Source organism: Saccostrea cucullata, unplaced genomic scaffold (genome assembly GCF_032062105.1).
Source record: "Saccostrea cucullata isolate Sc308-1 unplaced genomic scaffold, CSIRO_AGI_Scuc_v1 ctg561, whole genome shotgun sequence".
Lineage (NCBI taxonomy): Eukaryota > Metazoa > Mollusca > Bivalvia > Ostreida > Ostreidae > Saccostrea > Saccostrea cuccullata.
This window is the reverse complement of record NW_026920467.1, coordinates 48930-76578: the sequence shown is the minus strand read 5'-3', so window position 1 is coordinate 76578 and position 27649 is coordinate 48930. Positions and strand designations below refer to the sequence as shown.

At 31.9% G+C, this 27649-nt stretch overlaps 1 protein-coding gene across 6 annotated transcripts; it reads right to left on the bottom strand.

The window, feature by feature from the left end:
• Positions 1–709: 709 nt before the first annotated feature.
• On the bottom strand, positions 710–27639 carry LOC134249357 (arf-GAP with SH3 domain, ANK repeat and PH domain-containing protein 2-like). Of its 6 annotated transcripts, none has more exons than XM_062731719.1 (31): positions 27407–27639; positions 22400–22472; positions 21170–21250; positions 20449–20510; positions 19376–19500; positions 19083–19158; positions 18475–18528; positions 18269–18354; positions 17902–18061; positions 17298–17336; positions 15364–15546; positions 15225–15272; positions 15014–15065; positions 14756–14804; positions 14229–14398; positions 13866–13999; positions 13050–13165; positions 12705–12885; positions 12279–12370; positions 11899–12085; positions 11653–11721; positions 11336–11380; positions 10671–10721; positions 9880–10030; positions 8492–8650; positions 6278–6428; positions 5503–5640; positions 5224–5267; positions 4647–4720; positions 4211–4336; positions 710–3710 (listed from the first exon to the last, which is right to left on the bottom strand). In XM_062731719.1, the coding sequence occupies exons 1-31, from the start codon at positions 27533–27535 to the stop codon at positions 3639–3641; spliced, it is 3177 nt and encodes a 1058-aa protein (XP_062587703.1). In that variant the 5' UTR covers positions 27536–27639; the 3' UTR covers positions 710–3638. The 6 variants fall into 6 exon arrangements, with proteins under 6 accessions (XP_062587703.1, XP_062587708.1, XP_062587731.1 ...); XM_062731724.1 differs by having other exon boundaries at positions 4211–4333; XM_062731747.1 differs by lacking the exon at positions 8492–8650 and adding an exon at positions 7706–7753.
• Between the last annotated feature and the right edge of the window lie 10 nt (positions 27640–27649).

The window sequence follows — 27649 nt, the reverse complement described above, 5'->3', positions numbered from 1 at the left end:
GAAATAGTTTATTAAGAATTTGAATATGCGTATGCTTTTGGCTGTGACTCCCTATTACTGACAAATAATACCAGTATATAACTTATGAGTTAACCAAAGCATAATTAAAAGCATGCATTGGAAATAGTGTTTTACATAGTAGAATGTGAACTTTACAAAATTCAAAAATCTATTAAATAAATGTACGACTACATGCCTATTCACCTGAGCATTTTCTTTATAAATTTTTGCACTATTGCACAAACAAAATGCACATTTGTTAGAGATTCTGTATTTTTATAAATATTCGATTCGTTCTTTGGAGCTCAAACAAAGAGAGCTTTACCTACCCATAAAAAAAGTTCACTTGTATGATGTATCTAATGGTTTTGCTTGAAAAGGGAATACTAGTACTCCCCTGACTATGTGCTACTGTAGTAAAATAGACTGAAGCTAGATTCACTCTGAAGCTCAACTTTAATTTACTGTTGAACAAAGCTCCAGTATGCCTGTCTACATATGAAATCAGAACAATTACAAAGTATCAGCATTTCAGATTATTTAGAAAATGCAGTACCACCTGAAAACATTGGCAGTTGCTTGAAATTATTCAAGTCACACTCTCTTTAGTGAAAAAAATATATAAGAAATTATAAGGTATACTGGTAGCTCAGAAAAATACCTTCACCTTGTTCAACATTTCAACAAAAAATACTGTTACAAGTACAATTTCTTTTTCTCATTATTTCAAAACAATTGAAAACATGGCAGATATTTCAACTGCATTTATAACTCACAATTAACATTTGGATTTCTGATTTAGATATAACTTCATATAACTTCATTAATGCTAAAAGCAGAACTAGTATATTGCATTCTGTAAATATTGAATCTTGATAGAGATATTTACGTTGGGACTAAAGGCAAATTTGAAAGGAGGTAGAAAAGTTATAGTCTTTCATAATCATTTGGAAATTCTTACCTCCATATCATATAATTACAAGTATGTTACATTGCACTGAGAATGGTTCACACTTTTATACAGAACTGCTGCCTGACTTAATATTGACAGCCTAGACATAAATCAGTTTAATTTGTTACAATGATAGAATTTACTTAATCTGTGTCTTTAAACAAAAAGCTGCACTGAACTGTTCCCATCAAATCTAGAAAATGTGACCAGAGAAATGGAACAAGTCCTTACTTATAAACAGATTTAAAAATATTAAAACTGTAGATATGATTAAATTAATATAATAGGCAGATCAGCTGATAAAATAATTTTGTGAAATGTTTTTAAGCATTGTTAAATTACTGCACTTCAAACCTCATACACATAAATTGTTAACTGGATATTAAATAAAAACATTAATAGGTATTGAAAAGTGTAAACAATTTATACCCGTTTGATTCACAAATGGCGTAAAAATATTAACAGCAATTCAAATCTCAGAGAAAACTATATATTGCATACACATGTACAATATGTGTCTCGTTAGGTGCAAAATAATTACAGTGCAATCAATTAGTCAATCTAAAGTACAAAGTATTTCATGTATTAAATACAAATTCAAATTCATCTCATCAATAGAATAAGGTTTATACAAAGTCAAAATTTAGTTAGAATAATCAATAAAGTCTTAAGTGCCTTGAATCAAATATATTAATCCACAAGCAGATTGAACACACAATTTCTTTGGCTTATATTACATTATACATGCACAGCAAGAAAAGAAAATGGCAATGATGTAAGTAATGCCTGAGCAATGTTAATATCCAGCCAACAGCTGATACTGGTTTTATTAATGGTACAAGAAATAATATTTTGTGTATAATCTTCAATCATCATTCTCCTTTAAAGGACGCACTGTAGATATCTTATTGTGTATGAATAAGAGAAATGCAATCTTATTCTTTAAATCTATAACTCTAGTACAGAATAATGAGAGGTATATTACATGTATGTATGGTAACTACAGGTACTTTATCCCAAGGTAAAAAGTTGGATTTTATATCAAGTGATACACTATACATTAATGGTGACATCTTTTTTGTATCAATAAATTCAAGCATCAGTTGTCACAAACAATATTTCCTTCTCAGGAAGTAAGGCATTTGCAATTTCTCATTCATATTCTATTGAAACTGCCAATTCATATTATAAGGAATCCAGTCTAAACAAATGTAATGTATTCTTGGGAATATTAAATACAAAGATAAATTGGAGCTGAATTGAATTCCAGATAAATACGTTTTAAAACTGATGTTGGCTCTATGCTTTTATGGCAAAGATTTTTAAGAATTCTTGATGGAAAATGGAAATTTAATTATTTTTATCTACTTACATACATGTATGTAGAGAACACATGTCTGTAAATATCTTGTACATGCATCTGAGTATGATATATTTTGTAAAACTTTTTGAAGGCATGCATTGTTCAGATTTTTCCTAAGGATTCAAATAATTTAATGCTATAAATTTGATATCCATGTTCATACTATATGAGTCTTAATGTTTCATGATTAACATTAAATTTAATGTATATAGCAGCTCAATTGCCTTACTAAAATATTTCATAAATTTCTAAAAATTATTCTATCCTTATGAAAGAACAGATATGTCTCCAAATCTTCAGTCCTGAATCTTAAGATTATAGGTAACTATCTACTATGTAATGAAATGCAGAATTATAAAATATTTGCCATAACTCATTTCAAATGATCAATCACTCTAATTAAGACAAATTCCTGCCTTTCAAAAATCTCTTGTGCAATATTACCAATCTCATATGAACATCAAAATGGAATGTTCCCATTTCTCATATGTCATCTCAGATGACTGTGCATTTTGGAAATGCACTCCATTAGTGGGCCAAAAAATTATATACATGTATATATACATATATCTATATACAAAATTCATACAGCTGACTTTTGTTAACATTGAAATACATGGAATATCTAAATGCACTGGGAATGAGACAAAATCACAATATTATAACGAGATTAACAATGACAAGTTTTATCAACAGTAAACATTCTCGTAACAATCATAAAACACTGTTCTAAGATCTAAGACAAGGTATTAGGTTTTCAAAACCTCAACCATTATGAAAAGGCTGATCACTGAATCCCAACAGCTGTACCTGTTAATTTTGACAACAAAATAGCACTATCTCAAAATACTTTTGTTTTTAATTGCACTTTTAAGGTGTGATAACTTTCGTTATTACATGATTTATTATTCAAAGACAGCAAGGTTTTATAAAAAAAATGTATTTCACAAAAAAATTCAGCAATGGAAGCATTTTAACACTCCCTAAGAAATTGAAAAAAAAATGGACCCACAAACTGTATAATGTACAAATATTAATGAATGTGGGATTGGTGTATATTTGAAATCAAAATGTCAGCAATTAAGTTCTGAAACCCGCAAAAAAGCTATTGCTATATATACATGGCAATATATAAATTACAATTACTGTACTAGACTGAAAGATTAAAATAACACTGGCTTTAAATAGAAATGAGACATAGGATGTGATCTGAGCAACTTTTATGGAGGCCCAACAAAAAAAAGTCAACAAGAGTTTGGGAAGCCCCTTATTTGGTAGACTTTTGGTAAATACTGGCTGACACGGTAACTACCCAGGCTCTGGTCATGTGATCATGCTGACGAACGTTTTGGGGAATACCCCACGTCTTCCCGGTTCTCCATCAATCTCACCCTCCTGTAAAAAAAAACATTGAAAAATCAATACAAAAATACAGTGTTACAATTGTTTACATGTTCAGTAAGAATATTATTCCCTCAACATATTTCAGATCCTCTATAGAGAGTACATCGGTGTGATATATTATACTGTATGCTACCCCCATCCCTCTTCTTTTTTACAATTTGGTAATCTTTTCACTGGAAATTTTTCCCTTCATTTGAACAACTATATATCCTCATCAGTAAAAGAAACATAAATCAAAGTTTGATTTTGGCACTGTAGTTCTATATAAGAATTTGAAATTTTGAAATTTTACAATTTCCAGACACTTGACAGATGGACACCAGTCTTTGATCAGAAAAGATCAGAAAAACTGAACCTTAGACGCACATCTGTTTGATTCTGTTTAATTCTTGAACAATTATGATTAACAATTTAATACATAACCTATAAATTCACTGGACACTTCAGTTTATTGCAGATCACAAAGTCCTGTAAATAAAGTGTGTACTTACCCACCATTCATCCTCCTCTTCCCCCGTTATAACGATTATCTCCCCTTCCCTGAACGTTAGCTCGTCATCATTATCAGCGTCACAGTCGTATATTGCTTGACACTTCTGTCCTATCGGCAGCTTCTTCTGTGGATACATCAATATCATTTACTTATAAACAAAAAATATCAGGTAAAATGAAAGTTACTTTTCTATTTTCCATTCTCCATCTAGCTCTAAAAGAAACTGATCTTCCTTTCTTGGTAAGACAAATAAAATGTACAAGGAAGATGTGCAACAAGATTTATGTCCATTTTTTGAAGTCTGCCAATCTAACAGTGTGGAAAAAAGGATTCAGAATAAAGTGAGTCTTGTATCAGCTAATATTATGGGCAAGACAGAAAGTTGGAAGTGGTAACCTTTAATTCATACATTCTTAACACTGATCAATAATCACCTTCAGTCTCGGAGCTGGTAATGGTGGAGTTTCGTTTTCAGTTGTTGGGGAGTTAGGCTGTGCAGGACTACCATCTGAATAAAAGTCAATGTCTGACATGTTATGTTTTCTTGGGTTCAAACTCAAAGTGATAAATTTACTTCAAAAACATTTTTCATCATAAGATGGAAAATTTAAGCAAAATTTTTCTAGATTTATTGATGTATGAAAATCAGATATGAATTCTATTTTATTTAGTGTAAAATCATTTCATACAGCTTAACTTTGGTGAAATCTACCATGGTTATATCAAAGTGATTGGAAGTCTTAAGCTCTTTTTCTGTATATTACTCTTAATATCTCAAACTCTATGATATCTCAATTTTTTTTATCTTGTTCCTATCAAGTTCTAAACATTGAGGTTTGACTGTAGTTGGGGTCAATGTTTTTGTAAAAATTTATATATACAGAAGATGACATTAACCTGTTAATCATAGACATCATTCGTGGGGGTGTACATTCATGAATAAAAAAATCCACGAATTTCACAACATTCTTCCCCTTGAAAAGTTCACTAATTATAAGTACAGGAACTTACCAGCTGAGCCAGATCCAGATGATCCAATTCTGGGTCGGCTTGACCTACAATAATATTTAAAAAAAATCAATTTTATATGTTTTTTGTTGTTGTTTTACTAAAAATTTCCTTATAAAAATCTTACAACATATAAGTGTTAGAGCACAGTTTTCACTTAGCTTTACCCAATAAAATTCATTTATTGGAGTGACTACTGTGTTTTAATGAAAACAGAAGAATTTTCTGCTTGTAAATTAAAACTTAAGTTCTTAAATAGATTTCCTTTAGGAGTCCACTAACCTGTTGCTACTGACTGATTCTGCTGACGTACGATTTCCAGTGAAGTGAATGGTATTCCTGACGTCTGGTGGTGCCGGTCTTGGGGGTGGATCCGAGGGACTTCTTCTATGGGAAAACCCAATACCACTCCCCTCGGACCTGCAACATTTGATAATTATAAAAGTGTACATTACGTAAGGGTTAATGTACGAGTAGCGCTCCATTTCGGGGCTGAGGCCCATTACTTTTAAGGAATGGAGTGCTACGGGTATATTAACCTGTGTAAAATCCACCTCTCTGAATGCTTGTTTTTATTGTTCGTTAATATAAAATAAAGAATATCTATATGATACACTGTAAATGGACATTATATATTTAGTAGTATTTTTTATATACTATAGAAAGAAAGACGAAAAAAGTGTACTTAAGTTATTCTAATCCTGTGTTTCACAACAGCTTCATTAGCTCAGTGAAATGAGTACCCGACTTCAAAGCGGAGGATACTGGGTTCAATTCTTACCATGGCCAATAAAATTTTCATAATGTGACAATCGATTCTAAAATTTTCTTAAAAACTCTTCTCAAAATTTTCTAAGTTCTTTCCTCGGTAGAGGCACGGAAAGGAGAATAAGAACAAAAGAAATTCCGTTATCAATGAAATTTGCAACTCTCCATTCCTGAAAAGTAATGGAGCGCTCAAACAAAAGAATGACGTCAAAGGTGGATTTTACTCATGTTATTTATCTGTGAAGACTACTGGAGAGCTGACTCCTGGTGAGAATCATGGACCACTTACTTATTTCTGCTGTGGCCAGGGGCTGTGGTGGGTGGGGGTGGCGGGGGTTTTCTCCTGGGTGGGAGGGGAGGTCCTGGTCCCAGCGGTCCCTGCGCTGCACTAGGATCCCTTGGAAATGAGCCTCCATTTGAAGGTGACTGGTTGTGGTGTACTGTTAAAAAAAATAATTTTTAAATGTTACTACAGAACAACAGACTTCAAATTTTACAAACATATTGCTTGAAAGAAATATAAAATGGCCCTTAAAGCCACTGTCCACATATCTTTGGTCTTTAAACAATAAAATAAGAGATAATTTCGCCATTAGTTGAATAAATTCAAGAGTCTTAGGAAATAAAGCATTTCTTCAAAAAGCTTTACTTGATGCAGACATGCAGAAAAAAACATTCTAAGAAAGGCTTGTACACGACATGCTAAAATAGTTTTCTAATCATTTTTAATTAAAAATAATAACATAAATTAACAAATATGATACATAAAGATTTTTATGAATCATACAAACCTATTATCCTGGTAAGTTTTTATTTTGAGTGATTACTTTTTACATACTCATGCAGCCATTTAATGTAGCCTTATAACAGACCTAACAGGATAATGATTTTCAGCCTCTTAGTATCCTATGTGAGAAATTCTAAAAATAGGTCACAATGACCTACTTTTTTATTGTAACATTCTATGGACCCAAGATGCATCAACTTACAAGGTCTGATGATTCTAAACCTGCCTTAGGCTCACAAGAGTTAAAAATCTTAACAACAGGGAATAATTACATGCTAGTCGATGTACAAATCCCATATTTTTTTATCAATGTATCATCGAATCAATGCATTTGAATATAACATGCTAAATGTTCTGGCAGCCATCTTTTTGAACAGAACATGTTTACATGTTAAAAGTTTGTGCTGTAATGCTACTTCAAATGTTTGTAGTGAACTATTCAACATGAGAATACAGCTTCAGAATGCTGAGTGCTAATTTATCCATCACCAGATATGGAAAAACTCAGTATTTATACATGCAAAAATAGAAGATATGGCAGCAAACAAAAGCTTTCAGAGAATGACAAAGAATGTCAATTCATAAATATAAACATATTCTAAATGTGGATAGTTCCATTGTGGATCTGAAGAAACACTGCCTAAGAGGTGATAATCAACATTTATTCTAGTAAATATCCACAATGACCAAAAAAAAATAAATAATAAAAATACAATATATTCTAGAACAAATAGCACTTAAATATGATGAGAAGAGGAGTACAAAATAATGAATAATGTGTGTTGCAGTATGAATAACTCATGTACGAGTATGCCAGAATACATGTATATATGACATATAATGAGGTTTGGCTTGTCTGAGAAGCGAGGTGTTCCATTCAGCACAGAACAACAGAAGTATCGAGCGAAGTTCTCCATGCTGAATACTCACAAACGCGTAGACTTGCTCTCTGTTTGACGCTCCCAAAAGACGCAGGCTCTGATGAAGACAGGGCAATTTAATGTCCAGACATTAACATTATTCCACTGTAATTTACTGACTTATTTAGTTTCAAAGAAAGAGACCTTATCAGTGGTTAATAATATTAATTGGTGTTTCATCTCTACCCACTGATTTTCCTGTAAGTAGATCTTAAGTGCCAGAGCTGCTTCATGACAAACTCCAAAACATAAATCAAGCCTTCTCACCATACCTTATTATGGGTAATGTATATCCATGTCTTTCTTGTGGAAAGATTCAAGAAGAATTCCATCTATCTCCCAGTGAAAACAAAGTTCTGAAACTTTACCTAACAGTCGACTTCCCATCCCATCAAATGATTTCATTAACATGCAATGTGCATAATTATTGTGATACATTACATGTTATGACTAGTGTCTATTTAATTTATATCTTAAAATGTTGTAATGCTTCAAATGCAAATGAAAAATAATTATGGGTAATATATTTTTAAATTATGCCATCAATTAAGACTGTCAAAACAAGAATATATTAGATAATAGATCATATAACATGTAAATTATGTTCTTTCACAATTCCCTTTACAAACATTGATGTTCTAAACTCATGTACAATATAAAACTCCAATACACTGTAACTAAAACAGCATACACAAGTCCAGTATCAAATAAAAATCCAACACAAATAAATGCAGCAAAATGGGCAGGGTTACTTGTTATATGTCATATATAAGGCCTATATGGGGCCACTTATTACTGAATCTTTGGCGGCGTTTTTTCTTGACCGTTACAATCCAAGGTGGTGGCTTTTTCTGAACAACCTGTATGGGGGTCCCTTCTGCTGAGGAAATCTGATAAATTTCCCCGTAAGATGCCTTCCTTTTTATAACACGACTCAGTCTATTTAAAAACTCCGCTGTAAATTTCAAAGTATTATTAACACTTCAAAGTACAAGTTTCAGATGAATCTAAAGGAGTTAGGTTAAATACAATGTAACTAAAATTCCTCAAGAGTTTGAGTTTTCCCCGGATTTTTACGGGTTTGTTTGGCAGGTTTTAAAATTAGTCTTACCGGATGTAATGATTTTCAGGCAGTCCTATCCTTTTACACGTGGTTTCTATAAAACAACGATATGTTTTCGTATTTTAGATGAATAAATATTAAACTGGGTAAAGCAAAAAATGTACATTGTCAGTTCATGTTTATATATTTATTTTTTATCATACGGCCATCATACTACGCATTCGTTAAATGAAAATGACATTTTACCAGCGTCGCGTGGTACATAGCATTGTGACGTACGTACTTTTTCAAACATGTGCATTCAACGAAATTCTGTAAGTATTTGTCCAACAATAGTCGTCATATTGACAGTGAGGCTGTTTCTGAATTTTCATATTGCGCTAAACTTGGACACTGATATTGAAATAAAAATTAAATTTATAAAAGTGGTTTGTCTTGTATTTCTCAGTGACACTGCGTTTCTAAATTATCGTAATACAGTCAATGATAATTATTTAAATAGCATATAGGCAACATAAGATTAATTATAAATCAATTATCACCTTGCAGTATAAGTGTCACCTGAATAAAAATACCGTTTCACGAGACCCGCGTCTTCTGCTTGGGGCCTTAAATGTCCAGGTAAAGTTGCTAATTATGTAACTTTATATTCACATGGCCACTTCGAGGTATCGAGGGTAAATTTCAATAGAATATGCACAGCGGGACTGCATTTTGACTTCCAAGGGTTTCGAAAAATTAAATTTGCTTTGTTATACAGGGGAAAAATTCGGGACAGGAGACTCACTTCGAGAGATCGAAGTTCGAGCCATCAAGAGTTACCTGTATTTACTTTAGAAATCCACTTTTAAATACAATGAAACTTTAATATCTTGAACTTTTGTGGAAAAATAACCCACTGTTATTGAACTCAAAGTTCATGCCCACAGTTACATTAATTTTCCTAAGCCCATTAGCCACTGACATATGTCACAACAAAGCCTTCAATTCAAATTAATATTGATGTCAGTTACCTGTATTTTGTTAGTAAAAAAAATCAACACCAATATCAAATCTACACCTTTTTACTAGCCATGAAAATTTCTAAGATTATTTTTCAACATTTAAACATGAAGTCCTACTTTTTTTAGCTGGTTGTAGAGAGCTGCTATCGGATCGTCCTCTTGCTTCAGAATTCTCTTTATGAACGGCCAGGGAACCAGCTAACTCTGAGGAGATACCAGCCACCAGACTCTGGGGTCGTGACCCACGCTTCCTCTCTGGAGTGCTGTTCTGAAAACAACACAACAATCACATGACCACTTTGAAATGAATCCTTTTTAAATCATTTTAACACAATCAAAAACAAAACGATCTTAACTTTTCCATAGTATTTTTTTTTTTTAGATTTTTATATACCAAACACCAAAGAAGTCAAGTACAGAAAAAAGAGAAGAAAAGATTTAGACTTTTAAAAGTATAACTATTACTTAATTCTAGGTTTCAGGAAAAAACTTTAAAAATTAGTATTATTTAAAATAATATCTACTACACAATTGTAATACTGATGAACAGTTTAAAAAAACAAACAGAGGAAAAATATAAGTGCATCATCATGCAAATCTATTTTAAATATGAAAACGTTTTCTTGCTGTTAAAACATGGATGCTATTATTTTAATATTATTTATAAAACTGGATGCAAAATACATGTCCTATCTAGCTAATTTATTACAAAAAGCTATGTCACTTTTTTAACCTCTAGGAATAAACATAAACGTTTGTTAGAGCCTGCAGTTGTATTTGCACAGCAGTTTGCTTTTTTTAAAGGCATTGGCACCATAAAATAAGATTTAAGCCCAGGCCAGTGTCGTGAGTAAAGGTCAAGGTCAAGAGAAAAAAAGACAGCGCTAGCCACGATATTAACAGCTCACCTGATCGTTAATTTGTTTATAAGCAGCCCATATCTTATCAATTACAACATACTGAAATAGGACACAAATTACGGTTTTTACATGTAAATGAAATATAATAAATAATTCTTATTTCTATTAGACCACCTTCCTCAAACATTTCATTATGACAAGCCAAGAAGGATTACATGAGTATATATCAGTTTTATAATTAACTTTATAAATTCTTTATATTAAAGCATTATTACATAAAGAGTTACAAGTATGTTTTGAAAAAAAAAATTGTTAATCAATCGTTATAATTTTTATGCAGATGTTATTTTTTTTCAATGATGCAATTTTAATTTGTCAGATTGTAGCATGAGAGAGGAGTGTAAATCTGAAGTCAAATGAGGATCTAATTTTTTTTAACAAAATCTTGATGCATAGTATACAAAGAAATGAAAATAAAATTCAAATAAATATTCAACTTATTTACAAAATTTTGCTGAAATTTAGTTGACCAAAAATCTCCCACTCAAATTAATGAGAAAAACAACAGATATAGGCACAGCAGTTCAAATCCCCATTCTGCAATTTTTTATTGAATTCATTCTCATAGCACCAGGAAACATTCAGAAACCATTGGAAGCACTGATCATATGGCAAACAGCTGATTGTCAGAATTCACTGTATATTTCACCTACCTCTAAATCATCATCACTGTAATCAACATCGTGCTCATGGTCATCCTAGAGAAAGAAAATAAAGTCCGGATAATTAGCTGTCAGTTGATGTTAGGAAGATTTAATCTAAATATACCAACATTTGTTAAACCTCATAAAAAGGTTAAACTTACAATAATACTCCTCTAACTCTGTAATCTCAGTAATATAGAAACATATTTTATCTTAATTTTGATGTTTATGTCATTTTTTGGAAAAAGATGTTGTCCATAAATACTACATTATGCTTTTCTTCTGAATTGCCTTTAAAGAATCTATAGCTGTGTGACCAGACTTACAGCTATCAGATCCCAGTCAATGTTAACATTCTCAAAAAGATCCTTCCGTCCACTTAATGCTGCAGTCAGCTAGAAAAGAAAAATGTATCATTATTCATACATTCTGTCCTCAATGTTTGTCTGTGTAGGTTTTTTCCTACAAATACAAGTTGACATGTTATGTAAAATACTCCCACATCCATATTTTTGTAGGGCATGATTTACAATACAATGGTGAATTTTCCCTCTGACAGTGAGCATGCCTACCAGTTCAGCACACAGTTGGTGATTCTTCTCCTTAGCAATGTCCAGGGCTGTCTTCCCTTCAGCGTTCTCAATCTTGGCCAGTTCTGGTCGAGTCCTCAATAAAAGCTTCATACACTCTGTCTTATCCTCTATTGCACAAAGATGTAATGGAGTATTGCCGTCTCTAGTTTTGTTTCCCAGACTTGTTCTGTGAAAGATATGTGTGGTTAGTACAAAGCTTGAAAAATACAATGTGGTGGTGGTGGGTGGGGGATTTGAAAAATTGCAAATGTTTATATTTATGTTGTAACCAGATACACTTTAATTAATTAAATATTTAAATTCTCCTCCTGAATATTATCTAGTAATAGATATATACAGGTGTACTATTGCTTCCTTACATGAGACTGTTTTGGATGATGAAGTCTACGATGTAAAGAGAGTATCCATCCTCCAGTAAGATAGCCAGATGTAGACCCGTCTCCCCATTCTCCTGAAAACAGACAATATCACATCAATTAAGCATTAATCAGAGAAACAGTAAAGCAATAGTATGATAATAATCTTACAGTTTGTTCTAAAACAGATTAGATTTCCTGATCAAAAGAAGATTGATAGTTAAATGACAAGCACGTATCATTTACATGCAATATCAGGGTATTGGAAAGTGGAGCTTCCCCTCAAAAAAGACAACATTTCTTAGTGTCCTGTTTTGTACAACACTTTCACTTCAGTTACACACTCACTCTCCCACTCGTTAACCAAAACACTCACAACCACAACACTTTATCCCCTCCAATTTCTTGTGATAATTAACAGATCCCTACCATATCTGGCATGACACTCATCAGATCTGTCCCTTCTGCGTGTAACTGTAGCAAGGTCTGGAAATCTCGGCCATGAATGGCTTGTTTCAGGTCATTTCGCATTTCCTCCTCCATTCCATTAGTGTTGAAGACAAATTTCTTTTTATCATACTTGTCAAAAATATAGGACTCTCTTTCTTTCCTATTATAAGGGAAAAAATACAAATTTTTCTTTTAAACTTGAAAAAATAAAAATGCTTATTTTGATGTCTAAGAAATCCATAATAATTTACATAAAATTTGCTTGGCTCTTTAAAAATGAAAGATAATGATTTTTTTTTAAAATCAGGAATGACTGTCTCTTACATCGGACTTGCACACTTCAGTTTTTTGTATCCATCCACCTTTCCTTCATCTAAATCATTGTATATCTTGCCTTCAAAAACTTCATTGAAACAGTCATTTCCTACCACTCGGGCTAACTGTAAATGCATAAGAAATCTATTATTCAACTGTTCTTTTAATTAAGTCCACCATTATTTACTTTTATTTTTTATGTATTTTTATACTGTAAAACTCATTTAGTATGAACACGGATAAAGCAACGTCAAGGATATAGCGAAGTTTTTGGGAGTCCCTGGCAGAATTCTTGATTCTTTTCAAAATTTGACGGATATAACAAACTCTGATATAGCGAATCTACGGATAACTCGAATTGATTTTGAGTCCCTTCGAGGCTAAATATAATGCAATTAACATCTTTTATAACGATTTTTCAAAGATCTTTAAAATTATATAAATTGAACTGATTTTTTTTTCATTAAGTATTTGTATATAAAATTCAGTTCATAATAAAGTCTTGGTTATCCAAGGTATATTTTGTTTTAATTGCTTCTCTATCATATTCGGTAGTAATACTTAAAGAAAAACGTGCAAATAGCGAATTCGTTATATAGAGTCATATGAAGTCGTTACATGGATATAAAGAAGTACGGAAATAGTGAATTAAATTCACAGGTCTCCAGGACTTTGCTATAACAGAGTTTTACTGTATTTATCTTTAATTTTCAGTGTACTAAATCATCTCTCCTTTTCTTTTTTTGGCAAGGCATCTGGATATTGTTTTAATTCAATACTTTTTGGTGAATCATATTTTCAAGTTAAGAAACCCCTGTGTCTTACTAGAAGTTGTGAAGTTCCTAATTCATCGATGACTATACTCTGAGTTCTAGAGATGTGAACGCCCAGCTGTCTGTGGATACCACAGCACTCCAGACAGATGAGGATGCCATAGTTTGTGGATAGCCACTCAGGATCTACAGTAAAGATACAGTTAAGTCACACATATTTTACTGATGCGTTTCCACATGAAGAAATGTACTGACATTTCATCATTTTAATTTTTTTTATAAACAATAAATCAGCAAAGAAATATAACTTTGAAAACGGATAATGACACTTCTTCAAGATTTAAAATGACACTAAAAATTTCACTGACTCTGATGATTTAAAATTAACAAAATATGATGTCGTCTAGTAATTTACCCTTTGCACCACAGTCGCAGCAGACTTGGTTGCCTGGCAACCGTTTGATTCGATCAATAATACTGGCAGTAAGTTCTCGGACATTCTGATTTATGGCAGGGGAGTTCGTGTTGTCCTGAAAGGCTTTCAGAAGGACTTCTTCTTTTGCATTGTTCAGAACGGAAATCCATCTAAAATTCAAATCTCTTAATTATTTCATGCATTTCAATGATTTGATTGAGTACATCAAACATTAAAATTGTTTCTCGTAAATATTTATCAACAATAAAATACATCTTAACAAAATCAACAATCGAAGAAGCTCTTTTTAATGTCTGAGGATAAAAAGTTTTTAAAAGGAGGTAAGGAATAGCCTGAAATTAGGTATGAATGATAAATGATTCAATGGTGCGAAATCCCCAATTGTATTCACAACACTAGTTATTTTGTGTCCCACTGCATTTAAAGTGTGGATAATTTTGTCACCCAGGCCTCATCGTAGGCAGTCTGACACAGGCTACATATCTGATCATCTGAAGGTGACTTACTCTTCCATCTCCTGGACATCCTCCCCCTGGAAATGGTACGTTCTATTATCTGTAACATAAAAAAAATGTTATTTTACAGTGATATTTGTGATATATCAAGAATGAAATTTTTCAGAAGAAAGTGACATTACTTTATCTCAAAAGAATCAAACCATTTTGCATTTAATCTATACAGGTATGAAAGGTCACTTGTGAGAAGGGGGGGGGGGATTAAATTACAGAAAACAAAGGCCAACTCAAATAAATTCAGATACTCACTGGAGCTAGAGACTAGATCAAAACACTTCTTGCCAACATCATCAGCAACAAGCTGGAAATTAATTTTTTTTTTTACAAATTACAAATAAATCAAGCTGGTCATTATAAAATTCCCAATCTTGTAATAACGGAACAAGAGACACTTTTGAAACAATTTATCATGAAACCATATAGTCGCAGAACAAATTTTAAGAAATATGCACTGTTGTACCTTTACTTGGCATGTAAGGAGATTCAATTTCACTGGTTCTTTTGTTTCCTAAAAGGAAAAATAAACAAATCTAACATAAAAGACATTTTATCTTTTCTATAAAAAAAAATTTTACAAATTCTGGAGTGATCTCCCTTACATCTGAGTGACTGACTAGCATGATGCCATCTTTGATGGTACACTTCCTTTTTTGCCACACTTTGCGTACTTTTCCTTCACTCTTCTTTAGCAGGTAGCCTGATTTCTGGCTTCCATGATCTTTATTTCCGTGGAGCTGATGTAGATTATACCCCGCCGGGCTTTTACTGGCAGAAGCAGCTGGCTGTAAGAAGAAATGTACAGTAAGTTTACTTGTATAATAATGAAGGGAAAAAGATTTTACTATATGAAAATCATGTTATAAGCCCTAAAAATGATAAAATAGTTAATTTCAACTACAAAATTTATTAAGAGTCAATGTATCTCTATGACAAGATAACATTTACAGCATATGTATGATTATAAACTTAATTTCCATTGCAAATTTCACAAGACTTGATTTTTCTATTCAAAATTGTAAATATTTCATATATGAAAATCAATTAAGGAGATTATGAACATTTTTTAAATTAAAAAACTAAAGTACCCCAATAAATTTTGCAAAATAAATAAAATAAAGCATCAATAATGCAAACCTTTCAGAATGATGATATATAAATGACTTAATAGTCTCAAGTACCGGTACCTTTAAATATAAGGATAGTATACTTTCTATGTGATGCTGTAAGATAAGTTTGCCAGTCATTATTTTTGAAAGGTTTACAGTATAAAGATGTATAAAAGCAAGCCCTACAAAATGGAAGCATTCAGACTATAACATTAATTTCTGGAATTTCATCTTTTTAAATCAAGAGTCCATATATCTGCATTGATAAAATAAAGCCCATGAAGTTCTTATACACAAAAAAATATTCCCTATGAAAACCTTCCACACATAAACGGAAAAATTAAAATTAAAAAAAATGTTAATCCAAAGGAGGCATGCCACAACATGGATCTGCTACCTTGACCCTCCCTAGTATTGAGAGCCTGTTGTTTGCATGCTGAATAAACAGAAAACAATTCAATGTATTCTTAAACGTTTTGCAGATTTCATTTTGTTAAATATTCTATAATTGTATTCTACTTATACATGTTATATACAGATTTACTCAACTTCAACAAATCATGGTTATTCATGAAAAGTTTAACTTGATTCACTAATTCATCCAGTGTATATTTCTCTTGTTCCATAGTGTTATTTTATAACAAAATATAACACTGATAAAAGGAAGAAATATTAGCATAAATGTTATGAACATCAATTACTGCATGCAGAAATCATCAATTGAATGAGAAATGCATTTTAAATTTTATGGGAAGTTGATTATATACAAATGCTCATGTTTTTCTAAATGCACAATTTTTGACTTCATGCTGTTTGACTTATATGAAATAGGTTCTTATGTGGAGCTTTAATATGGGCAAGAAAAATACCCCAAACCCTCTTTCCCCATTCTAAAAATATACACTATCCTTTTAAAGAACTCACTTTAAAACTAATACATAAAATTGATAATTGTGAAAAAATGTAAGGCCAAAAAAAATTAATCAATTGTTTCTCAGGCAAAAATATTTTATTGACATAATTTTCTATTTTTCCAAGTTGAAAAAGAAAATCGAGTTATTCCCCTTTTCATAACTGCTAAGAAAGACGTTTTTATTAGAAAAACAATATCTTTCTTCTAAATTTACAATATTTTATGAGTTAACTTTTTAATAAATGTTTAGAATAACATTATATAAAGTTGAATACATATTATAACTAATTTCAAAGAACAAAACTTAAGAATTAGTAAATATTATCATTTTATTAAACAAATGACTTTATAAAAGATGTAAAACATAAATTGAATTTTGAATTTTTTGGCCTGAGAAACTATTGATTAATTTTTTTTGGCCTAACTAGGCATTACCATTAAATTGGGTAACTGGTAAAAATAAGCTTCATTCATTTGTTAGTTTTTGTTAATTACAGGTAAATTTCCTTGTTACCTTTCCAGTGTCTTCTGTATATATAGTATTTCTAGATCCCTAATATAGATAAACAATTTATAATCCATTTCAATCTACAAAACTGCATTTTTACCAACATAATGTATATCATAAGTTTTATCAAAGTAGTCTCCCCTAATATCATTTCGTATGACTGGTATATATTCAAGACCTAATGTATAACATTTCAAACAATTTGGCATTTTTAGCATCATGTGTTGTTTTATAAAAAGAGTTAACTATGTTCTCTGAATCTTATGGATCCAACTCTATCTTGCTTTTTTTCATCTTTTAATGACAAATAAAAGAAAAAATACTGGTCATGAATTAAATTTTTATCAGAAGTTGAACTTTCATTATTTTTCATGGATAAGGCCCAAGTAAAAGTTTCTTGAGGATTAAGAGACAACTTAGATGAAGCTTAGGTTGTAATGCTTTATGATTTTTTTTTGGCAAAAAGCAATTAATTTTTGAGTACACTATATGATGATAAATTCTAATGATGATGGAGCTGAATTACTATGATGTTATTTTCAGGGTTGAATGACCCCGTGAATTGACCTCTTTATAAGACAACATAGAGTTTTTCACCCCGTGAACTGACCTCTTTATATGACGACATTGAGTTTTTGAGTGCATTCCTGAGTTCCACCAGCTGTTGGCGATCTGTGTATTGTTTCTGTTTGATGCCTTGTAGTTGTGCTATCAGCTTCTCTATATAGGTCTCAAATTTTCCAATGGTTTCCAAACTTTCTTGGTGAAAACTATTAAAATATAATCATATGCAAAATTCCTGCAGTTACTTTTCTCTAGAAGGGTGTTTTCAATACCATAACTTGTTATAAAATCATAGTATAATGACTTTGAATCTTACTTTTAAATGAGCAAAAGGAACTATATTAAAACAATTACTTTTATCATGGTATACCATATATATCTTTATCTTAGGTAATAATTTATTAATTACTTACACTTTCAGAGCTTTGTAATACTCCACTAAATGCAGCAGTAATTCCACCCCTTTCTTTGTCTTGATATCATTAACTTTAATGAGGTACTGGAAAAAAATTAATCCTCTAATAGCATCCAAATTTTCAAACTAAAAATTCTAAAAATTTGTCCCTCTAGAATCCTTTGATGTAAATAAATTGGCAATTCAAAATTTCACTATGTTTACCTCACAGAGTTGTAACTGGAAAACCTTTCTTTCCTTCAGCATGTCTTCAGCGATCTGTAAAAGTACATATCTTAATTACAGAGAGATGCCCTGCTTTATTTAAACCTCTTGAAATTTCTTTGTAGTTTCATGATAGTATCTTGTGGAAGTTACGAGGGGTTGTGTGTAATCTTTTACATGTGAAGATGCAGGTGTTGTGGTAAGGGAAACATGAGAAATGTTAGCTATGACTTTGCAATAAAACGCTTCATTTGCTTTAATGCAGAACCAGACCTGGTCTTAAGTAGCTGGAAATGAAGGAAATGGGTTTCTTTTCCCTTGGCAATGGCCTTCATTAGGTAAAATCAATATCTAGTTCATCAGTACTATGCTAACTCAGCATTACTGCGCAACATTATCCTAAATGTCAACCCCATAAAATTTGTGATAATAGGTCAAAAAACTTCCTTTGATTGCTGATTTTTTAATTAAATGATACATAACAGAATTCTGGTCAGGAAGCTCTATCCCCCTTAAAGTTAGTTTTTACATTGGTCAAATTAATATTTCATCATTAATGACAAAGCTAATAAGGCTAACATATATACAGCTGTATTCATTATACATACTTCTGAGCCATCCACCTCCGTCCTAGTCATCCCAGCATCCTTAGCCTGTTGTTTCTTTTCTTTTTCTATCTTAGCACTGTAAAACATAATCCAAGGACACATGTACTAGAACCCCATAATCCTCTGAAGTACAAGATGGTCAAACCAATACACAACTTTTCAAAAAACTCTACATCATATTTCTCCATTTTACTTTTAATTTCTTTCAAACTTGTATTAAAATGGTTGCATTTTAAACTTGTAATGGGTTGTTCTTTTGAGATATGTTAAAGTTCTAAGTGTATTACACTTACAATTTGGTTTCATATTCTTTAGCAGCTTTATCAAAAGGTTTCTTCATGTCACCCTTTACCCCCTTTAGATCCCCTTTGAGGAAGGCCTCCAGGGGGTACAGTAGCATAGTGTTTAACTTGGTTACCTGTACAATATATAACAACCGTATTATATTTACAATTACCAATAAGATGATATAAATGTAATTTACGATTACCTATTATAGTATAACATAAAAATTTTAATATCAACTAACACTATGTGCTATGTTTTTTAATCAATGTAATCTTTTTAAATTTCTTTCTTCTTTAATATCATATTTTTAGTATTTGCATAATTATTACCAAGAGGTGCTTTGTAAATATATTAATAAAAGATTGTTTTGTCATCTACCTTTGTTGATGTTATGCAGGTTTTAAGATGTACTAAAAAAATCTTATAGGAAAAGAATTATCCCATGAACTTAAGTATTTCATCTCAAAGGTAACATAATAATTATTAATTATAAGTTTTCATTTGCATCAACCAAACAAATTTAGTTCATCACATGAAAGGAAAATAAGCACCCAAGAATGATGTTTCAGCAAGTGCTAATTAGACTGGCATGCGAGATTAGATGGAAAAATATTACCGGTACATAGCAAATTCTACGATTTAAAAACAATTTTGTTTTTAAAAATAATAAATGCCAAGTGTTAATGATACATCATTCCTGCTAATAAATTAAAATTTCACACCCATCAAGATTATGTCTGGATTTCAGAGTTCATTCTTTCTAATTGGTTGAAATAGTTTAATTAACTGTGTTGTTGTTATTTAGAAGATTAAGACTTGTAAACATGTTTTCAATGAAACCTTAACTTGATTTACAAAATTAAGGAGATATACTCCAGTGTAAGGAATTGGGAAATAACATTTCAGAAGTTGGGTTTAGAAACAGTGACCTAGCTATGTCCAGACACAAAGTTTCAAATACCAAATCAGTACAGAAATTTACAGATCATAGTTGTGTTAATTTAAAAGATGCCTTGAGACTTAATTTCTAGCTACACTGCATCAAAACCAAAGCGCTACAGATTTCAGATGAACCTACCATGTCATTTAAAGAAGTTGACAGTTCTCTGGCTATTACAGAAAACTGCTTAAATCCTTCAACTGAAAAAAAGATACAATAGATAATTAAATCAATGAATGCTATAATTTACATATGTCTATTAAGGAAGGGACATAAAGCTAAAGATATTTCAGTTTCCAAAATTATTTAGGAAAATAAGTAATATTTAAAAAATTTATATTCTTGATGTTCATATTTTTTCTTCTAGGTTTTTTTGTGTGAATAATAATTAACAAAATTTTGCAAACCACAAATAGTAAAGGTAGCATACCCAGGTATATGTATATAATAATGAGCATGTACCTGTATTAAATTTGTTATTATTTTTTCCTAAAAGTATGTACAAGTAGTGAATATATAAAACAAAAACACAGACATTAATGGGAGATCCCAAAATTTCACTTAGAGAGATTATATCTGAAAATAGGCACAAAGTCCAATATTCTACAAATATATTTCTGATAGGATAAGAATACACATGTATGCTTGGGACTGAAAATCTACAAACTTGACTTAAAAAGTAGAGTGCATGATTTGGCTACTCCATAGTAACATACTCTGCACCACCTGTTGTATGTTTAAAATTCTTATCACATATTACATCTTTAACCTCCGACCTCATTCTAACCTGTTCTAGTTTTCTGTCTTTATATTATTTACTTCCACCTATTTTCTCAATCAATACTTATATTATACCTACCTACTTCATTCTCCTGCTCTACATTACTGTTACTGACATTGTCCAGATTTTCTGCCATTGTCACATCACTTTCAACATGCCCTACATTATAAAAGACATCAGTTGTCATTCTGATCATAAAGCAGAAATCTCTCTCTCTCTCTCTCTCTCTCTCTCTCTCTCTGTGTGTGTGTGTGTGTGTGTTTGTGTGTATGTTCACTTTAAATTATACCTAATCTCTATCTATTTATCTCATTAATCAGAGGTGTTTTGGTTTTCAATTTTGCAAACTCAATACAAATAGGTGCTCGCTACACCTTCATCTACAGTGGTCATAGTATTTCTTTTGGCACCTATGATAATCCATTCAGGTATCTTACAATGAGATACATGTATCTTAAATGATAATTTAAAAAAAATCCCTAATGATCTTCTGTGTGTGCCAAAAATAAACTAACATTTGACCTCATTCAATCCCAAGCACTCCCCTTCCTTTTAATTAAAACTGGGTCAGATCAAACCTGATTACCGCCTTCATTAACATAAAACCTTAGTCAAAAGAGCCCCCTAACATTCTGTATTATGAATGCCAGTCACCTAATGGAGATGACAGCCGCAGAGTTCCTGACGGGAAGTCAACCCCCCTCACCAGTTACTTTTATCAATTATCATATTCTACATCAAGGAAAAGATGCCCTTGTACGAAAACATCATAAATAGTTTAGGGTTAGGCTGTAAAATGTGGTTATATGTCCTTCTAGGTTTCACTTCTGTATGTAGATAATAGATAAAAGCGGAAAGCCAAAGGGGGAAATGACAAAGTATATCATACAAACATTCATGTAAATACCACTGTCCCTAAAGGAAGTAAACTTTTATCATGTTTTTCCTTTCTCTGTGTTTTCAATCTGTTTTCCTCTCTCTCTCTCTCTCTCTCTCTCTCTCTCTCTCTCTCAAGCAAAGTAATATCATCCCATATGAAAACTATCAACTACTCCTAGGAAAAACAATCATTTTTAAAGCAATTTTTTTGTTACTTCTTTATGAATTTTATTCCAATATCTGATGAGTTACACAATTAAGAGCCAGCAGATCACTGCATGCTTGCCCAGAAACATCTTTAATGAGTTGTGTATAAAGCAATGTGTCAGACTGTGAGACATAATTTAAAGAATCTCATAGTCACTTTATTTCCCATTTATTTTTTTTTCATTATCTTTATTACATGCGAGGGCACAAAAATTGTCTTACTTTTGCCTGCATTATACAGCGCCTTGACTGATTTCTTCATTTTTGTTAATCCACTGCGGTCTGCATCCAGTCTCTGAAATAACAAGATAATATACATAATTCATTTACCAAGGATAACATAATTATCATTATCAGCTAGTTCACAAAGTGATCCAGCAATTGATATTATAATGTAACCAGAACTTGGGTGAGAAAATCTGAGTTCAAAGTACATACATTCTATCACACCTTTCTAAATCAAAAGATTGAAAATAAAGACCAGCATGGATCAAACTTTTTTTGAAAAATGCTTTTTTTTAACACATACAAGAAAAACATAAAATGTTCAATATTTAAATATAATCACTTTTTCTTGTCTTATTTAGTAAGCGGATGAAAATTCCCCTAGCTGTACATTTCATAGACATGTTAAGACATATTTTGGTCTGTATGTGACTACTGTACTAACACAGAGTGTACTTAGTACAAAGGTATTCCTCATTAAAAGGAGACTTTTACCACAAAGGCACTGGCACGGAGTAGCTACACAATTTGCAACTAAATAAGTAATACTCATAGAATTCATACAAAATCAGTACTTTTTTTCGAAAACACTAAATGCTGGCTTGAAAACATGTTTATGATTATCTTTGGAAATTTTAGACACCACCCAATTATACAACATAAAAATTCCAAGTAATGGATACAAATGTATACCAGGTACTTATTTACAGAAATAATTAAATGCTTGAGTAAAACTTTAAATTTTTGTCATAAACAATCTAAGTTGATAAAAGTTTTCAAGGAATATACTTAATTTTAATTATATAAGCAGCACAGTGTGTAGAATACAGTAACATCCTTATTATGTCATATTATGTCACAAGGGAAATTTTTTAATGCACTTGCTTTCATTATCTTGTGATTTTATTTAAATATATAACTCATTTTTTATCATTACCATGTGATTCTACGTTGTTTTTTTTTCAGTTAAAGGAATAACTTTTTTTAAAAAAAAACATGTTATATAACTGGCTTCTGAAATTTCACTGGTCCAAACTAGACAAATAAATAGAATGGCAAACATATTTGATCTGATAAATGAGCATGCATGGATTTCAGGAAGTTTTACTTATATACAAATCTCTTCACTGTATTATGAATATTATTGCTAAATTAAAGTTTTCTACCACACTATATACTCCAGTTGGTCTATTTAAAAATGCTTTTGTATCGCATAAAAATTTCTTCTTCTTGTGTGAAAAACAAAGGGATGCAGGGCTAACTGTATACTGAATTCAGTATTTTAATACATCCCTTTGTTGATCTCTTGTGGTTTATTAGTTATTCTATGCATTACATGTAATGAGGAAAATTACTGGGGAAAATCTCAAAACAGCAAAAAAAATTCTCCTGTTCTTTCTGCTTGCCTCCTTATAAGGCAAAACGCAGAAGTGATGCAGTCAGCACCGACTTTTCCGTCATTAAGTGCATGCTTAATAGGCATAATGCATAAATTTTCTGTTATGTAAAAAAAAAATCTTGGTGCATAAAACATTGAGAATGAGTCACCTTTGTAACAAAGAGAGAAAACAGTAAACTGCTGGAAACAGCAGGACAAATTTTTCTTTGTTTTTCAAAATTGAGATGTAACATCTCTATAAATCCTATTAACTGCCTTTATCCAGGTGTGCACTCTTGTTCACAGCTGAGCAATAGATGGAATGTTTTTAACATCCAGCACTAACTGTTACTTTTAATAAGTTAGAAATTCCCCAAATGCCAATTTTTTTCTCTCAATATTTTTTCAATTGCTCATTTGTAGATTTCAGAACTCATTTTCTCTTCTTCTAAGAAAATAAATATATACATACTAAATGCAATATTCTTACATTATCTGATTTCTTTTGATTTTTAGTTAAATACTTTGAAGCACAAAATGATATGCTTTTTTCTTTATAACTCCTAATCACAAATACAGTACAGTTTTTGTCTTAATGACTTCTTTCATACATTCCCATTTTCCTTGCATTCTACCCTTTTTACCAAGAATGTTCACTAGGTGAATTGCTTAAACTACATATAACAAAACAGTATTATACTTTTTTCATTATTATAGATCTGCACTTTCTATATTGACCATTTCCTTAAGAACTACTACACCAACATTCCAACCAAACCCCAGTACCCTGGTGGTACGATAATAAGAGACTAGCACTTGTACTTCTTTGCTGGATTATATAATGACATTACAAAAGCTTGAATATTGTCAAAACAATTTGCATAGGAGTGAAATTGCCCTACCCCTCCCAACTTTAATACACAGTCACATTATGTACACTGATCTGCATGACCATTGAGGCAACACCAATATTGGGATAAATACTTTCTTAGTAAAGTTAATCCATTTATCTGTCATTCATACAAAAAGGCACTAGGAGTGGATTTGGGTAAAACTTTAGAGATGATCACTTAATACTCATTGAATACAAAGAGAAAACTGAAAATATGCTACAAATACAATCAGTCTCAAGCTAAAATCATTTAATATAACCAATGTATACATGTGGGTTTATAAAATAAACAGTGCTTTTGGCTTGACACTCCCACTCAACAACTGCTCATTTTTATCCTGAATGGGTACATTTTTTCTTTTTTAATTTTATATGAATCCACATCCTGAATCATCAACAGGTTAGGCAACTTGGAATTGTTTAAAAATGCCTCAAGACAATGTCTGGGTGATGTGAAAATTAGAAATACCGGTACTGTACCGATACTGTTAGTGTACACTCATGAAGTAGAATGATTTTCTCCATAGTAAACCACCATCAATCTTCTACAAAATGCATATGCCTGCTAAACTATATTTTTGTGGATAACCAAACAAAACTTCACAAATTAAAAAAATACTTATCTTACTTTAATGGAAACTGCAGATAAGATAGTAGATTGAATCTTCTTTTTTAAAATAATTGCATGTTCAGTTTTTACTTTTTATACCCTGTTAGCATTTACATAGAAGTGAGGCCAAATGAATCACAGTCTACAAGTTCCAAAATTTCTTGTGTGGGATTTGAACAATGTTGAACTAACTAGTTAATAGGTCATTCATATCCAATAGTGAATACATTACTGAGTTTCCCAAATGGTATTAACACTAGTTCAGAGTACTGAAATATTACTTTGGTTTTGTATATTTATAAGAAATAGGCATCAAATCACAAGATCATAAATTTGTAAGAGGACTGTTGATCATGCATATTTTACATGCATGTAATTCAGCAACATAAATATATTTATATAGGCAAGTAATTTTAATACAAGGGATGCTTCTTGCGAAATTATGCAATTGTAATGGGAGAGGACCAGACCAGGATTCGAACTTGTGCCCCCTTGAAACTTCAGGTGAGTGCTCTACTGGCTGAGCTATCTGACCTCCAGCAACCGAATCCAGCTGACCACCACATTCCTCCCTTCTTCAAGGTCTTTGGCCCTCCAAAGACCCCAACCCTGGCTCATCCCTGGCAGGCCTCTCACTTGTCAGTTCCGGGGCATGGCACAGCACCAAATTTAATGGGAGAGGAGAAAATGCAGCGGACCAGACCAGGATTCGAACCAGGGCCCCCTTAAACTCCAGTAAGGTGCTCTACCAACTGAGCAATCTGGCCACTGGCGATCGAATCCGGCTGACCGCTACACAATAATAAATTCTAAACATTTAGAACTGTAGTTAATAATGATAATGCAATGACCATCCTTCCCAATAAACTGTAGTACTTGCAAACCCAATAGGGGTAAAACGATACGCCTCCTTCACGGTTCGATACGTATCGTAAAATTTGGTCTCGGTTTGGTTATTTTCGATATGATACATTTTGATAGAAGGTAACATATTCAACTGTTGTTTTATGCTTTCTTTTACTTAATCTAGTCAAAAAAATTATGTGCAGAATGGATATAATAAATAAATTTGATTGATTTGTCTGTTAAAAATCATTTTACAAACTTTAAGTCCACAAAAATTTACGTTTTTGAACTAATTATACAGAGAAGCATGTTTATACCTTAAGCCAAACTCGACTGAATGACGATCCCGACTGAAAAACGAACCGAACCGAAAGTAGAGATTTTGTACCATATATCGAATCGAGAAAAAATACAGCGGTGAACCGTTTCACTCCTAAAACCCAATACATGTATATGAAAATCACAAGCATGATAATGTCTCTATAAAGACTGATAATACAAGGAATGAAGCAAGCAATGCAAAACACTACTCACTCTTCAAGCACTTAAGACAATGTGTACAAACACAGGAAATTCAGGCTAAAATCTATATCTTTTAAGTTTGGGATACTGAACAACCACTCTACATATTTCTAACTTATTCAATCAATGAAATATAAGATACAGAGGTGTCTTAGTAATTTGAAGTGTTAAAACATTTTAAAGAGTTCAATAACTTAACCCTTGCATGATATAATAATAAACATGGTATCCAGGGTTGTCCCTAAGGATTGTCTGGTGAATTTCCCTGCTTATAATTGATAATTATGTAATTCCCAGCTATTTGGGGTATCCCACCTAAACTCCCTATTAGGAGAGGAACCCCAGATCCCCATCTACTTTCTTAATGTCCCCTTCTATTTCAATTCTTAGTGACAAGCCCGGGTTTTCATAGAGTATAATAATAATGAATGTATGCATCCTGCCATTGGATGCATTAGGGCCTACATATTTCAAATTCAGACAAAAGTTCAATAATGGAAATTACATCAAAATAAGTTGATGAATAATGTTACGTGACATGCGAATGTTATACTGTGTATCTGCAGATATTTTTACAGTAAACCTCAAAGGGGGCGTTTTCTACTGTGAATAAATAAACGTTATTTAGGATAAAAAAATTGATATATTGTATGCTTCGTTTAATATCTAAGCTATAAACCAGTACTTAAGTTTTAACAATGGATCCTAATCCCAACAATATCAGTGTAATCTGAACGGAATTATAACTGTACTCACTTCCTCAAGAGTCGACACCAGGTTTTTATAGTTAGGCATGTTTTTCGTGAATGAAGAGGTCGTGTGCGGGGATTTGAAATCATCCCAAGTGTCCTTCACGAAGTCCGACAACGGTATTTGCTCTGGCATCTTGCCTTCCTAGTTTTCCAGCTCTTAAAATATTCTCATATCTAACTTAAACAGATAGCGGAAGGTTTCCCCCTTTCAACCACCAATCGCCTTTTCAAAATGGCCTCTATTTTG